The 14,664-nt window shown below is 45.3% G+C and overlaps 1 protein-coding gene across 8 annotated transcripts in view; it reads left to right on the forward strand.

Moving 5' to 3' along the window:
• GPATCH8 (G-patch domain containing 8) overlaps positions 1–14,664 on the forward strand; it is a 50,438-nt gene that overhangs the window by 6,994 nt on the left and 28,780 nt on the right. For all 8 annotated transcript variants that reach the window (XM_082070744.1, XM_082070745.1, XM_082070738.1 and 5 more), the window contains exon 2: positions 9,232–9,306. In XM_082070744.1, coding sequence (XP_081926870.1) covers positions 9,232–9,306 — 75 coding nt within the window. The remainder of the gene's footprint in view (positions 1–9,231; positions 9,307–14,664) is intronic.

Here is a 14,664-nt window from a genome sequence, read left to right on the forward strand (position 1 = left end):
GCAATTACAAGGTGCTTCTTTCAAGAGGTGCCAATTTAAATTCGTATCCAAATTTTAAGTGATTGCTTTTGTTGTATTGACTTGAGAGGATTTTCACTTTAAGTGCTCTCTAAATAATTGATGCGTGTGTTTGCCTACAATGAGGTTCTGCTGCAGCTTTCACAAGATGTTGACTGTAAATATTAAGCTGTTTCAGGGAGCGTGAAGATGTGCAGTGTCCGTACTTATTGCTTATTTACGGGAAAGGGACTGGAAAAGCCATTTATAACGTGCAGAAGGCTCTGAAAATGCTGTTTGTGAATGTGTTACCTCTGTGTTGCTAGGAAAGGATAACTGATTTTATTATATTTTTGTTTCTTTAGAGTCACTGCAGGGAACAACAGGAAAAAAGGATGATTTTGTTCTGGAAGCATTAAAAAGGCTTTCCAGGTACCAGCACAAAGTTGCGTTGTGTTGCTTTTTATGGCTTTAAGAAACCACACGGCCTTTAAAATTATCCAAGGAACCTTCCAGTGCGAGTGGGGTTGCATAGAATCATCTTCTAGGTACATATTGGTTATAAAAATGTCGTTTCTTCTGGGTGTGTGATGAATATTCAAGCAAGCGATGCTTTGCTGGAGTTGTTTTTGAATTCTCTGGGTGGATTTCTAGACATCACCACGGTTGTCTGCATCAATTACGTTTTGGAGATCTTCCATCCTATGGAGTCATCAGGCTTAAAAGGGCAGCATCAATTACTGGCTGAGACTCGCAGGGTCTTGTGTGGATCAGGCGGGGAAATTTGAAGCCCTGCTACGTTTTTGATTGTGTGTAATAAGCGGTGGATTAGTTGTGGTGAGCTGGATCTGGTTTTAACGCCCTGTGCTGGGAGCCATTGGGAAAAGCCAATGGGCGTTGAGGTACCTTGTCACAGAATCACAGAATGTCAGGGATTGGAAGGGACCTGGAAAGATCATCTAGTCCTGTCCCCCCATGGAGCAGGAACACCCAGATGAGGTGACACAGGAAGGTGTCCAGGCGGGTTGGAATGTCTGCACAGAAGGAGACTCCACAACCCCCCTGGGCAGCCTGGGCCAGGCTCTGCCACCCTCACCAGGAACAAGTTGCTTCTCATATTTAAGTGGAACCTCATGTGTTCCAGTTTGCACCCATTGCCCCTTGTCCTGTCACTGGTTGTCACCAGAAGAGCCTGGCTCCATCCTCCTGACACTCCCCCTTTCCATATTGATCCCCATGAATGAGTCCCCCCTCAGTCTCCTCTTGTCCAGCTCCAGAGCCCCAGCTCCCTCAGCCTTTCCTCACCCGGGAGATGCTCCACTCCCTGCAGCATCTTGGTGGCTGCGCTGGACTCTCTCCAGCAGTTCCCTGTCCTGCTGGAACTGAGGGGCCACAACTGGACACAGTATTCCAGATGTTGTCCTCCTAAAGGTCTTGGAACTGCTCAACCTCTTCATTTAAAAAAACGAAAGTTTTGAATTTAATAGGATATTTTCTTCTGGAATCACTGAGTCTTTAACAGTCTTAAAAGCTGTGCCTTTATCTACACTAGAAAATGTCCTTTTTTTGTGGCTCCTCGTTTCCCGTTTTAGATATTCCCAGTGTCTGGGCTGCTGGTTTACAGCCTGACGCCCTCAGAGCTTTAGGAATGGGGACTGGGCTTAGTTAAGTGTTTTAAAGTGGCACTTGCGGGTAACAACCCTGAATTGAACAGCTTGACTTAATATTTTTGGGAGTTTAAGGTTTATTGATTGAATTGATGGATGAATAGAATATACACAAGTGGTGCTGATCCGCTTGACTGTTTTAAAATTTCTAAAGTGCAATAGAAACGTTGCTTTTTTTGAGGCTTTTCCTGAGGCTCCACCAGCACAAAACGAGTATTTGAAGATGCGAGGAGCCCGTCGCGCTCGTTTCAAGTGCGGTTAAGCAATCGTCACCACGCTGCCAAATAACGACGGTGAGCAGAGCGACGCTTCTCCGCAAAATTGCTTCCTTCAGATTGTTATCTGCAACGCCACGGGAACACGCGTTTCTCTGCGCCTTCCTAAGCCGAGCTTAAAATTCAGTGTGGACATATTATAAATAGAACATTTCTACTTTGCCATCTCAGCAGCTGCATTCTGCATGTTCCCTCCCCACTCATGGCTTGTTTAGTGCTCTTAGGCATAGAGATTTAGGCTGGATTATTTTCTTAATTTACTCCATTCGCACCATTTAAGGCGTCATCCCTATGACTTGTGAACCAGGCAGCGTTTTGCCCAGTTATTCTCATTCTATAATCTTCCTATCCGACTTGTTTTTTGTAGTTTACATCATCTTCTTTCGTGTTAATAATAACGCTGGTGGAACTGAGCTCTCTTGTTGAGCGGGAGCTGAAAGGACAGCTGAATGGAGGCATTCTGAAAGAAACCCACGGCTTTCCCGGCTCCTTTATGCCGCTCCTTTGTTGCCCGTCGCCGCGTTTTGAGGTTCGGCCTCGCCGCTGAAATGTAAAACCACCGCATTTACTTCTGCTGAAATAATACATGGGTAACCTCGGGGCCGGGCATCAAAGAAACCGCTAATTCCCGTCAGGAATGGACACTATATGGATGTATTCTGCAAGCTGACATCTTAATATCCTCAGTGTTTGGACAGATTGGAAAGAGCAGCCCAGTAATTAATATCCGGGGAGGTCTTTGCCTCGAAGTCCTCGAAGTGACTCATCGTTCTCTCCTCCTTGTGCTGATGATGCTGGAGGTGATTTGGTGTCTGGTTTGGATACACCCTGTTGGGGAGGGGGGAAAGGGAAGGACAGAGCATATTTTGCTTCCATCTTGTAAAGATGTTTTCAAAAGGTTGTTTTTCTCCCCTCATCATATCTGTGTGTCGTTAGGTACTTTATCTTTGCCCGCCTTCATGAAAAGGTGCCTTGTGGAGGGCAAAATTACTTCTGTGATACTAAACTTACTCTGATAAATGAGCTTAAATCAAAAATTCATTGAACTTGCCTTGAGTCATTTATTGGCAACAATTCTTGCCAGTAAAGATTTTGGGATGAAAGTGTGATTAAGCTTTTAATTTTGTTTTAATTATGCTGACTGGCTCTGTCTGCTACAATGTTTGGGACCTTATAAGTGAGAAATAAACAGCGGTATTTTCCCCCTCAGGTATTTAATTTAACTTGTTTCAGGAAATTCAGTGACGCTGCTACATTTAATCTCAGCCAAAATGACATTTATTGGGCCAGAGCTCTGAAGTATTTACAGCCCAAATAAGGGAGAATAAAATCCCGCACGGAGGCAGCTTTTGTTAGTTTACTTTTCAAGGCTGTATTTATAACTCGGTGGTTAAATGTGGGAGGGCTCCGAGGCTCAGGAGTTTCACGCGAAGATCAAACAATGGGAAAGTGGAGGAGAGAGGAGACGTGTGACTGTGAGTAACCAAAATGGGTAACGAGCCAAAGTTCAGGTGGTACCACCCTAAAAATTACAGGACGCAAACATATTTACCCCTGGAGATGAATGCAACAAGGGAATTAAATGGCATGTGTGCTGTACAATAGGGAACATTTAGATATTGAATGATTCTCCTTGTTGCTCATCCAAGTAGTAAAATATATTGAATTTCAGGATGCTCGTAGTGAAGCACCGAGCGTTGAAGCACTTGCTGTGGCACAAAGCGATTGCAATAAATGATGCTTAAGTGGAAGCCTCTTATTTGCTCTGCTCTTTTAGGATGGAGGCAGCATCTGCAAGAAAATGATGCAAACAGTGGAACACGGCTTGTTTTGCAAAGCAGAAATGAGGAATCCTGATATAGGGGGCAGAGGGAGAAGGGCACCACCTTCAGCCCCAAAATCCTCGTCTACAGGAACAGGAGGAAACGCTGTTGTCAGTGAACCAGGCCAGAGTTTTACTATATTTTTATGATAATCATACAGGGAAGAATGTTTGGAAATAGATTTTGATTGCAGCTGCTGTTTTATGGTCTGGTATCCATTTTGTAGAGATTAAATTCATTACTTCAAGGTCTCCTCTGAAGAGGAAAACATCCCTCAAGTCTGCAGAAGACACAGATCAAAATCATTAAAATGCAGTCTCTGCTTACGGTTTGTGTTTGCCAAAAATGTAGTTTATTCTCAACAGATTCACCACTAAGCGTTTAATTAATTGTTCGACTGAAATGTTAAAGCATTTTGTGTTCCTCTGATTCATTGTCTTAAGACACAGCAAACCAGAAATGTTACATGGACCCATGTGATGTGCCAGGTGGAAGGACTGGAAAAGAAGGAAAAACAGATGGAATTCCCCAAAACTTGTTCCTTAGGGATGAGATAAAGCGAAGGGACAGACTGTGCCGCCTCCAGCTCCTCAGGTCTGTGATCACCGCGGGGTCTCAGCATCGCTTGGCGAGCTGCTCGTCCTGCCCCTACAACCGAGACCCGTTCTTCTCTTCACTCATTAGGCAACATCAAGCTGAACACACTCAAAAATTTGACCTTGATATGACTGTTGGATCATCCTCTTGTTTTTTTGCAGGGTGAGCTGCTTTGTGCTGGAAGGAAATTTTTTGCTTTATCATTTAAGTATTGATACAGAAAGAACCATCTCCATGATGAGTATCGATTTCAGTTTGGTGCCTTAAGTCACCAAGTCTATAACAGTCCATTTTTTAATCCAGCGAGCACTTTCTCAGCATCCTACCAGGGCTTCTTCCCCCTGCTTGGGTGACGTTTGTGTACCCGGGAATTCCAGGTGATGGAAGCACCTTGTCTCTTTTGAAAGCTCTAATATTAGTATTGCTGTTATTTGTGAAAACAAGCAACCCGTCCCCACGCCCATTAACCAGTAACAATAAACCCAAAGTAGATAAAAAGTGGATAACAAAACCCAAAATGTATCAAGTAAAACCCCCAAATATATCAATATACAAAGTGACCCCCCCAAATATATCAATATCTAAAATAAGCCATCCAAATATATCAGTATCCAAAGTAAACCCCCCAATATATCAGTATCCAAAGTAAACCCCCCCCAATATATCAGTATCCAAAGTAAACCCCCCAATATATCAGTATCCAAAGTAAACCCCCCAATATATCAGTATCCAAAGTAAACCCCGCCAATATATCAGTATCCAAAGTACCCTCCCCCAGATACGTCAGTATCCAAAGTAACCCCCCCCCAGATACGTCAGTATCCAAAGTACCCCCCCCCCAGATACGTCAGTATCCAAAGTACCCCCCCCCAGATACGTCAGTATCCAAAGTAAACCCCCCCCCCCAGATACATCAGTATCCAAAGTAACCCCCCCCCCCAGATACATCAGTATCCAAAGTAAACCCCCCCCCCAGATACATCAGTATCCAAAGTAAACCCCCCCCAACACATCAGTATCCAAAGTAAACCCCCCCCAACACATCAGTATCCAAAATACCCCCCCCCCCCCAAATATATTAATGTCTAAAATAAGCCCCCCAAATAGATCAATGTCCAAAGTAACCCCCCATGTATTGAGGTGGATGACAGTGGGATCATTAGAGCGAATGACTTTATTTCCTTTCTGACTTGCTGCAGTTGCCACAGAGCCTGTTCAGCCCTTCGCGTAGTTTCTTGGAGACAACAACGTTTTTAAGCCCAGACAAATAGAGCAATAAAGCCCCAAACTGGACCCGACCCTCGCCTGTGCAAAAACCGCTTGAACCGCCTTGGCGGGCAGCGCACCCAGGGGGACGGCAAGCGGGCAGAAATATTTTGCCAGCTCCAGGTAATTCAGTTGGCATTTTCCGAGCCATCTGCAGGCAGGAAATCACGTGGTGGCATGCGGAGCGGGGGAAGGATGTCTCTGTTTTTGCTGAGAGTCTTTGAAGCGTTTGTTAACTCGATGTTATACAGGTTTAATTTTAAATACAAAATTTTAGGCGTGTGGTTTTGCTCGTCACATTCATTAACGGCGTGTGCATCCTTGAGTGCTTTTTCTCCTGGGCGTTAATTTGGTTTTTTGGGATGCTGGGCTGCGTCCTTTGTGCAGTTTTCCTGCTCTCAGCTCCCTGACTTCCCAGCACACACACATATACAATCTTTACATTACCCCTCTCCAAGAATTGCGTATTTTAAGCAGCTCAACGACCACATACGCACGGTAGGTTTGCCATCAGCTCGCTCCTTGAAGGCCGCCCAAAAACACCGCACGGGAGCCGATCGCTGCCTGCACATCAACCCCCAAATTCGCTTTGGAGAGGCCATGGGAAAGCAAAGCGCTGGGAGCGGAGCGGGAATTACGGCGCGGACAGGAGATGATGGACGGGCCACCGGCATCAAAGCACGTTCTCTTGGCAACAGGGTTTTTTTGTCAAGATGGTCTTTTGCAGATTTGCATCACTGCATATGAACGCTCGTTCCAGAGGATTTTTGGAGGCTGGTGCCTGGTTTGTAAAACTCCAACAGGCGCTTCGTTACGACTCTCATTTGCTCTTTGGCGGGCTGGCTTTCATTAAAATTCTTGCAGAAGGGCAAGTTGGTAGAAGGGAGGAGATGACAGCGTGTTGCTCTTGGCAGCGGTTCGAGGTGTCCCTGCTCAAAGTGCCTGCGGAGCGGGGATGCAAATCAAACCCGCCAGGTGCTTGGTGTTTGTTTGAAGGGTTTTGGTGGCACCACGGGCCCTGGGACAGGGGTGGGGGTGCTGTGACACCAAACAGTGCCCAGGGAAACTGGGGGACCCCACTGAAATAACCCCCTTGGGTGTCTTTTGCGCTAATGTCGTCTACAGGCATCTCTCCAGTTTGCTTTTGCATGTGAAAGTCAGATTATTATCCTTTGCAGGTCTGTGCCAGCGACAGTGGATGTCCGTGCTATACCATGGGCCTGTCGAACGGCCAAAAGCGCTTCACCACGTTTGCAATTTCAGGAATTTGAGGTTTCGGAAACCTCTGAAATTATAACAGAGATGTTTTTTTTTCCTGAAACAATCTTTCGCACTGATGGCGGTCCAGCACCACCAGTTATTCTGGAGGAATAACCATCCGCCTTCCCAGCTCGTGAGCCCCGTACACTTGGCAAAAAGCTTGGAAAAATGGGATTTTGCTGCTGGCTGCTCGAGGAGGGTTTGGCTCTGGTGGTGTATGATCTGGTATCTCAGGGACATGGGTTAGTGCTGGAGTTGAGTTACGTTTGGACTCGATCATCCTGAGGGTCTTTTCCAACCAAAATGATTCTATATCACTGGAGGCTGGGCACACCACACCCTGATAACAATCCTATTTCATTTTTCTGTCTACTTTAATTATTGATACATGACCAGATTGCCCGACTAAAGGTGGGGATCGCTCTGGAAGCATAAAGAAGCAATGTTCTTGGATTTATCGTTCTTTGTAATGTTTCCTTGCTATGTATCCACACAGTTATTTGCACACTTCCCCGTGTATCTCTTGGTCTGTCATTCCTCAAACATATTCCTCAGTTTTCTCATATTTTTTTGTGCAGCTGTTTGAGCTCACAAATATTTTAACCTGCTACGTCTGGAATAAGTTCCGCATGTGCGTTCTCGGTGACGACATCGTGCTCGTGTGGCCGCTCGGGGCGGCTCTAAAATGGCTCTTTTTGTGTCTTGGAGGATCATTTCCAGCCTGCAAACAAGCATTGTGGGCACGGGGAGAGGATTGATTTGGTACCAACGTGGGGTTTTGTTGATTTAAGATGCGTGGAATTCCGTGTACGCCTCACGCAATCTGGATTTCCTGCTGCCAGGCGTGGTGGTGGAGTTGCTCTTTATGTGAGAGAGCAACTACAATGTATTGAGTACTGTCCAGGCACGGATGAGGAGCGAGTTGGGAGTCTATGGGTGAAAGATAAGGGGCAGGCTGGCAAGGGTGATACTCCATCATCTTTGCCAAGTCTTGGGAAACGGGAGAGGTGCCTGAGGACTGGAGGAAAGCAAATGTCACTCCAGTCTTCAAAAAGGGCAGGAAAGAGGAGCCGGGTAACTATAGACCGGTCAGCCTCACCTCCATCCCTGGGAAACTGATGGAACGACTTGTCCTTAGTGCCGTCTCAAGGCATATCAGGGATGGGAGGGTCATTAGGGGCAGTCAGCATGGCTTTACCAAGGGGAAGTTGTGCTTGACCAACCTCATTGACTTTGATGAGGACATAACAAGATGGATGGATGATGGCAGAGCGGTGGACGTGATCTACCTTGACTTGAGTGAGGCATTTGACACAGTCTGCACAGCATCCTCACAGCTGAACTGAGGGAGTGCGGGCTGGATGAGCGGGCAGTGAGGTGACTGTGAACTGGCTGAAGGGAAGAAGCCAGAGAGTCGTGGTCAATGGGGCAGAGTCCAGTTGAGGCCTGTATCCAGTGCAGTGCCTCAGGGGGCAGTGCTGGGGCTGGTATTATTCATTATATTCATCAATTATTTGGACAAGGGAATAATACTGACTGTCAGCAAGTTTGCTGATGACACCAAGCTGGGAGGAGTGGTGACACTGGAAGCTGTGCTGCCATCAGAGACCTGGACAGGCTGGAGAGCTGGGGGGGGGAAAAACTGAATTAAATAGAACAAGGGCAAGTGTAGAGTCTTGAATCTGGGCAGGAACAACCCCAGGTTCCAATGTAAGTTGGGGATTAGAGAGCAGCATAGGGGAAAGGGACCTGGGGGTCCTGGGGACAGCAGGGTGACCGTGAGCCAGCACTGGGCCCTTGTGGCCAGGAAGCCAATGGGACCTGGGGTGGGTTAGAAGGGGGTGGTCAGTAGGTCAGAGAGGTTCTCCTGCCCCTCTGCTCTGCCCTGGGGAGACCACACCTGGAATTTTGTGTCCAGTTGTGGCCCCTCAGTTCCAGCAGGACAGGGAACTGGCCCAGGCTGCCCAGGGAGGTTGTGGAGTCTCCTTCTCTGCAGACATTCCAACCCGCCTGGACACCTTCCTGTGTAACCTCATCTGGGTGTTCCTGCTCCATGGGGGGATTGCACTGGATGAGCTTTCCAGGTCCCTTCCAACCCCCAACATTCTGGGGTTCTGTGAAATGTTTGCTGTTTTGCCAACTTCTGTAATTTGTGGTTATCATCAAATAGAATATTTTTTTTGTTCTTACAGCCTATGTACTAAGTTGAACCTTTATATAATAAATTAATTTTTTTTGCTAAGCAACTTATGAAATATATAACACAGCGTCCAAAGCTGAATTCTTAAACTAGACTGTTGGACACGTGCTCTGTGCCGTTGAGCTCACAGTCGTCTTCTCTTCCAGGGCAATCACTTTGATCAGTATGAAGAAGGGCACCTGGAGATAGAACAAGCATCTCTCGACAAGCCCATCGAATCGGTAAGACACACATTTACCAGCAGCATCGCCCCACCAAAAATTCGGCCGCGATCGGATGGTACTTGATGTGAATGCAGCCAAATTCCATAGCGGTGGGCAGCTTTTTGTCAGGTTTAATTTTTTGGTGGTAAATTGCATGCTGAGATTAAGCGGGCCTGGGATTAAACCTTTAAGTAGTTCTAAAGCTAGAAGCTTCCAATTTTAGTTCAATGTGATAGTTCAGAAATTATTTAAAGCAATACATTCCTTCGTAAAGTTTTTAGACTTTTGGTTGAAGAATCAGCTTAATTCATACGCAAAGCTGATGGTATAGCATAGTAGAACGTATTTTGGTCCTTTTTAGTTTATATTTTTTGAAAACTACTGATGTGTTAAGTGTTAGGGCGACAGCTGGCAGTACGGAAACAGAGATGTGTTCCAGTATTAATATAACAGCCCTTCCCCGTGAATCTGAAACTGCGCTCTGAGTCTCTATAATATGGCTTTATTTGGGATTAGGTGTGGAGAGTACAGCCATAAGAGGGGGAAAAATGACATTTTGGTTCATTTTTAAGCTTTTTGGAGCTTTTAAACTCTTTTGCTAGTCTTAGGTGTAGTAGCTCATTCAGCCTAAACTGGACCTAAGTTGGGCACTTAGCTTGAGCTAAGTTTCATCTTGCAGTTTCAGCACAAGAAAACTTGTAGCAAATAACCGAGGGTCGCTTAGCGGCGTTTTGATTAAGACTAGATTAAGTATTTATTTTTTCCCTATGAATAATGTAAGCGTTAAAGCTTCTTCCACTTAGTCTGCGCTGAGAAGAACCTTAGCGAATAAATAATCAATGGCTGTCTTTTCATTGGTGTGTAGGTTGGTGTTGTGTGTGTTTGTGTGCGTGTTAGATGTTTACCAAAGAATTTACACAACTTGGGGTGTTCGACGTTTTTCTTCCGCAGCAGTTGGCCCATATTAGCTAAGCAGCCATGATCTGGTTTGTATTGCACGGTCTGCCTTTTTTTTTTAATTTCTTCTCTAGGGTTTCCTTTCCCCCTTCTTATTTCTGTTCTTCTGGTCCAGTGAACACTGCATATAGTACCTACTGTCTTAATGTGCTGGCATGATGCTAGATTTAGGCATGGCAGTAATGGATGACGCATGAGATAATGCTGCAGAGATGGCAATTCGGATTCGACGCTCTCCCAAATACTCCAATCTTAGGTTGCGATATGGGGATTTTAATTAAAATGCCACGCTTGTTTCCTTAGGTAAATACAATGAGAAATACCTGTTGGTGGCCTACGCATTCCAAAATAATTCAAATAGTACTTATAGAATAGACTGATTGCTACAAGTGTTTTCCCAAGCGGAGGAATTGAAGTGGCTGCAGGTTACATCTCTCTGACTTTTGACGGCAAAACACCAATGAATCCCTTGGCCCCAACACCATAGACACAGATCTAACGCTTTGCAGTTTGATGGATGTTGAACTGTGGCAGAAAAAGTTACGTTCAATCACAGCTTTAATATTTTATTCAGACATATCACCGCCCAAATAGCAGGACATTATTAATCTGGACAACTTTTGGGTAGGTTTTAATATGAACGGTCCAGCCTAATGGTTAATGGTTTTCTTGTCGGAGTTTCACTCTGCGAGGTTTCTCCCTAGGAAAGAGCTGTTCAAACCGCTTTTTCTGCTGCCTTATAGTTGACGCTCTTTGCTCCCCGACAATTGGATAATGTCCTCAAACCGAAATGGAGGGAGAAGGAGTAAAGACACCCATATAATTTGCAAACACCACACATCTAAATATGTGCAATATTAACGTTTATTCCCAAATTGCTTTATAATCCTCAACCAGCTCCCTGGTAGCAATTCAAGTGACCTTTACAAAGGAATCTGCTCCGAGTAATGAGTAAGAGCCTCAGCTTCGTGTTATGGAAATGGTTGGGATGACAAATGTCTTTGTGCAAGGAAGGGTGTTCACAACAACAGCACATCAAAGCGCTTTCCAGTTCGGAGCGGATTAAGTGTAGTCTCTTAAATGTGCTGTTTGCAGCTTCTCACGTCTTAATAACAGGAAAACGCTTTAAAGACTAAACGTCACTCGCATTTGGCAACGGCTGGAGTGAGATCCATCTCTGCAGCATTATCTGTTGAGAGGTGCTGACTGTACTGCTACAGCATGCAACTCAAAGGTGCCTGGAAAGATAGGGTTTGGGAGTCTACAGATCATTACAATGTTGAAACGTGTCCTCGATTAGCGTCCTAGGGTGGTTTTTTTTTTGGTTGTTCCTGTGGAAATCCTGCTTTGTACAGCTTGTTTAGGCCAAAGATGTCTGGACTGAAACATGCGACTATAACCAAAGTACATTGATGGAAAACAGAGCTGACATGAGCCAGGGGATGTACTTAGCCTAAACGACAAGCCAGCTATTTTCCATTACTAAATTGAAGAGAATATTTCATATCAATAGACTCTTCATAGCTGCAAAGAGTGATTTTTATTATTATTTTTTATTTTATTTTATTTTTTCTCCCCCCACAAACAACTATTTTTTGTTCTGGTTTGGAAGATGCTGCGCTTACACTGGCTCTTCACGTCAGTGGAACCACTGCGCTTAACCCTTTTTAAAACCCATTTTCCAACACTTTGCGCACCCCAATTCAGGGCACTTAAATGGGAAGTCGCAAAGCATTGCAGCTCTAACAGATTCCCTTATTTCCACTCATCGACTGAACCCTGTTGCTGTGAATTGCTGGTTTTCTTTGTCCCCGCAGTGCAGGTGCAGGAGGAGACAGCGAAACCCCCTTAGAGCCCAGGGCAGGTTGGAAGCCAGGCTGCGCATCACCCTCTTATTCCAGAGCTTGGTAGTTTGTCCTCGTCACAACTAACAAATGTCCTTTTTCCGCCCCCCACCTCTAATTTGCTCCGTGACACGAGGAGGCCCTTGAGCTACGCGAGGGTTCAGCTGTTGGGCCATCACGGGCTCCTCGAGCTGAGGTTGGGTTTTGTCGCACTGTATATCTGTACAGATCTGTGGACTCCGCTAGTTCCAAAGTGTCATTTGACGAGGCTGCTGATTTGACATTTAGCAGTAGCCATATGTGGACAGCGCTATAAATAATGTGCTTCTTGAAGCTGAATGGTGTAGCATTACTATTTGGCTTTTCTCTCTAGTCTTCATTGTGTCATCTGTAGTGAGCTCTAGGTTTTGTTTTGGGAATCTTTCCAACCTCTTGTTTGCATGGGTTCACCCCGTAGCATCCAATCCTTGCTTATAGATTCCTCCATACACAGTCAGCACAGCTTACAACCCACTCAAGAGACGTATGGTTCCTGCCGGTGCCGAGAGAACGATGATGTGGCCACGATTCCATCCCCAAAAACCCTGGACTAGCCAAAACTACTGGTTTGGTTTACCTGTAACGCAGCTCAAGCCCCCAACTGGAGATTAAACCCCACGTACAGCATCACCGAAAACTTTTGGTTCTTGCACGATATCCTGATAAGGAATCACTGATGGAAAGCGATCGAGGGCATCACGTCAGGGAGTTGAGGACGTGATGGAGCTGTTGGAGAAGGTCACTTGGGATGAGATGATTGTCCAGAGGAGCTCAGCCAACTTTAAAGTCCAGATCTTTACTTTTTGCAAAGTTCCCTGTTCTAATATAGAAACAATCCCTACTGAACAGCTCCAAGTGGCGAGAGCAACACCAGGAGGTGTTAATTATCCCATCAGGAGATGCTGAGCATCCCCAGCCTGGTGTCCTCTCCATGACCAGGTGCCTGGACAGATAGTCCCGCTCTTGTGGGTAGTTTGGAGAGTAAATCAGAGTTGACCTGCTCACCCAAACACCTTTTGGGAGCCTGATTTTGGCTGCCTTGTTCATTTTTATTGCGGCTGCAACACAAGGAGCTCCAGAACGATAACGTGAGAAAGCGAGGAGGCTCGGGGCAGCTGAGAAACAGGGAGGATTTGGGTGTTTTTCTAGATGGCTGCAGCTCTTCCTGTAGGAAAATTACAGCGTGAGGGTTGTTTATTCGAAAGGAATGACAGTTTTAACACTCCCGGGAAGTTTGGTGTAAAAAAAGACATATTTTCTATGTGAAACAGCCCACGTTTGTGCAGAACCTTCACGTAAAGATGCAGCTTGGCAAACAGCCACCAGCAGTTGCAGCGTTTGCTGCCCCGCGTCAAATTTTGCTCGTAATATCCCCAGGCTGGCAGATTTTGCAGAATTGTTCTCAAATGGGAGCCTAGCAAAGCCTGGCCTTCCATAATCTAACTTTTAGGGCAGCATTTCAAGAACCATCTGCACCAGTGATTCGAAATGGAAGAAAAAGGTAGAGAAATGAGCAGACTAATGACCAGGTCCCAACTCTGCTGTTGAATATTAAACCCTTAGGGTTGTTCTTATTCAGTGAAACGGAAGATGCTCCATTTCAATTCGATAATATTAAAAATCAGGAAGTAGTTTCACTCCTTTACCCAACAAATTGAAGCGATTCGGGGTGGGGAAAACACCCCCATCCTGGAAACTCAGGCATAATTCCAATTGATACCAACTCGCGACCATCCTCTTGAGTGGTTTTGTAGAAGTGGTGCTAATGTGTATAACCCTTCTAAATTTTTCTTTCCCCCCCCCCCTTTAACATTTGTTTCCCCCTTCACTGTGTCAGTCACAACACGCCGCTCTTGAATCTCCCAGCTGGTCTTGACTTGTTGAATTTATTTTATGCTTTCACTCTTCTTTAATAAATACATTACTTGCAAGCAGTGAATTGAAAACAAAGCAAAAGCGAAAAAGAAATTAAAAAAAAAAAAAATATAAAACCTACCATTAGTGATTGGACAGTTTCTTACTTTGTGTTACATTTAACTGTTCTTTTGACAGCCCAGTTTTTAAAGCCAGGTTCGTATGGAAATGCTTTCACTCCACTTGCACTGCTTTTGGAAATAGCGTTACCGCTTCATCCGTCTGTTTATTTTAGTGCATTCATAACACGGCGCAGTCAGCACAATGTCTCATCTCCGCTCAGCCAAAATTCCAAGCGCTCCTTGCCCTTTAGTTGATTTCTTTTTGGGGGAATGATTTTCATTTGGAAAACGCACATTTTTGCCAGCGCCGGCGTTTCAACCCGGCCCCGATGACCCTTTGCGGTGCTCGCGGTAAAACAATTAGCACCGTATCCACAAACCCTTTTGCCCGCGGGGCCGTGCGCAAACGGTCTGTGGCACGTACAGGTAAGTCCTACAGTTCCAATAGTGTTTGTGGTCAGAATCCGTATTTCTTCATTCCCCCCCCCTTTTTTTTTTTTTTTGCATATACTTATATAAGCTTTTAGAACCAGACATCTTTTTAATTTTTTTTTCCCATA

The sequence above is a fragment of the Streptopelia decaocto genome (assembly GCF_964273445.1).
Source record: "Streptopelia decaocto genome assembly, chromosome: 22".
NCBI classification, from domain to species: Eukaryota; Metazoa; Chordata; class Aves; order Columbiformes; family Columbidae; genus Streptopelia; species Streptopelia decaocto.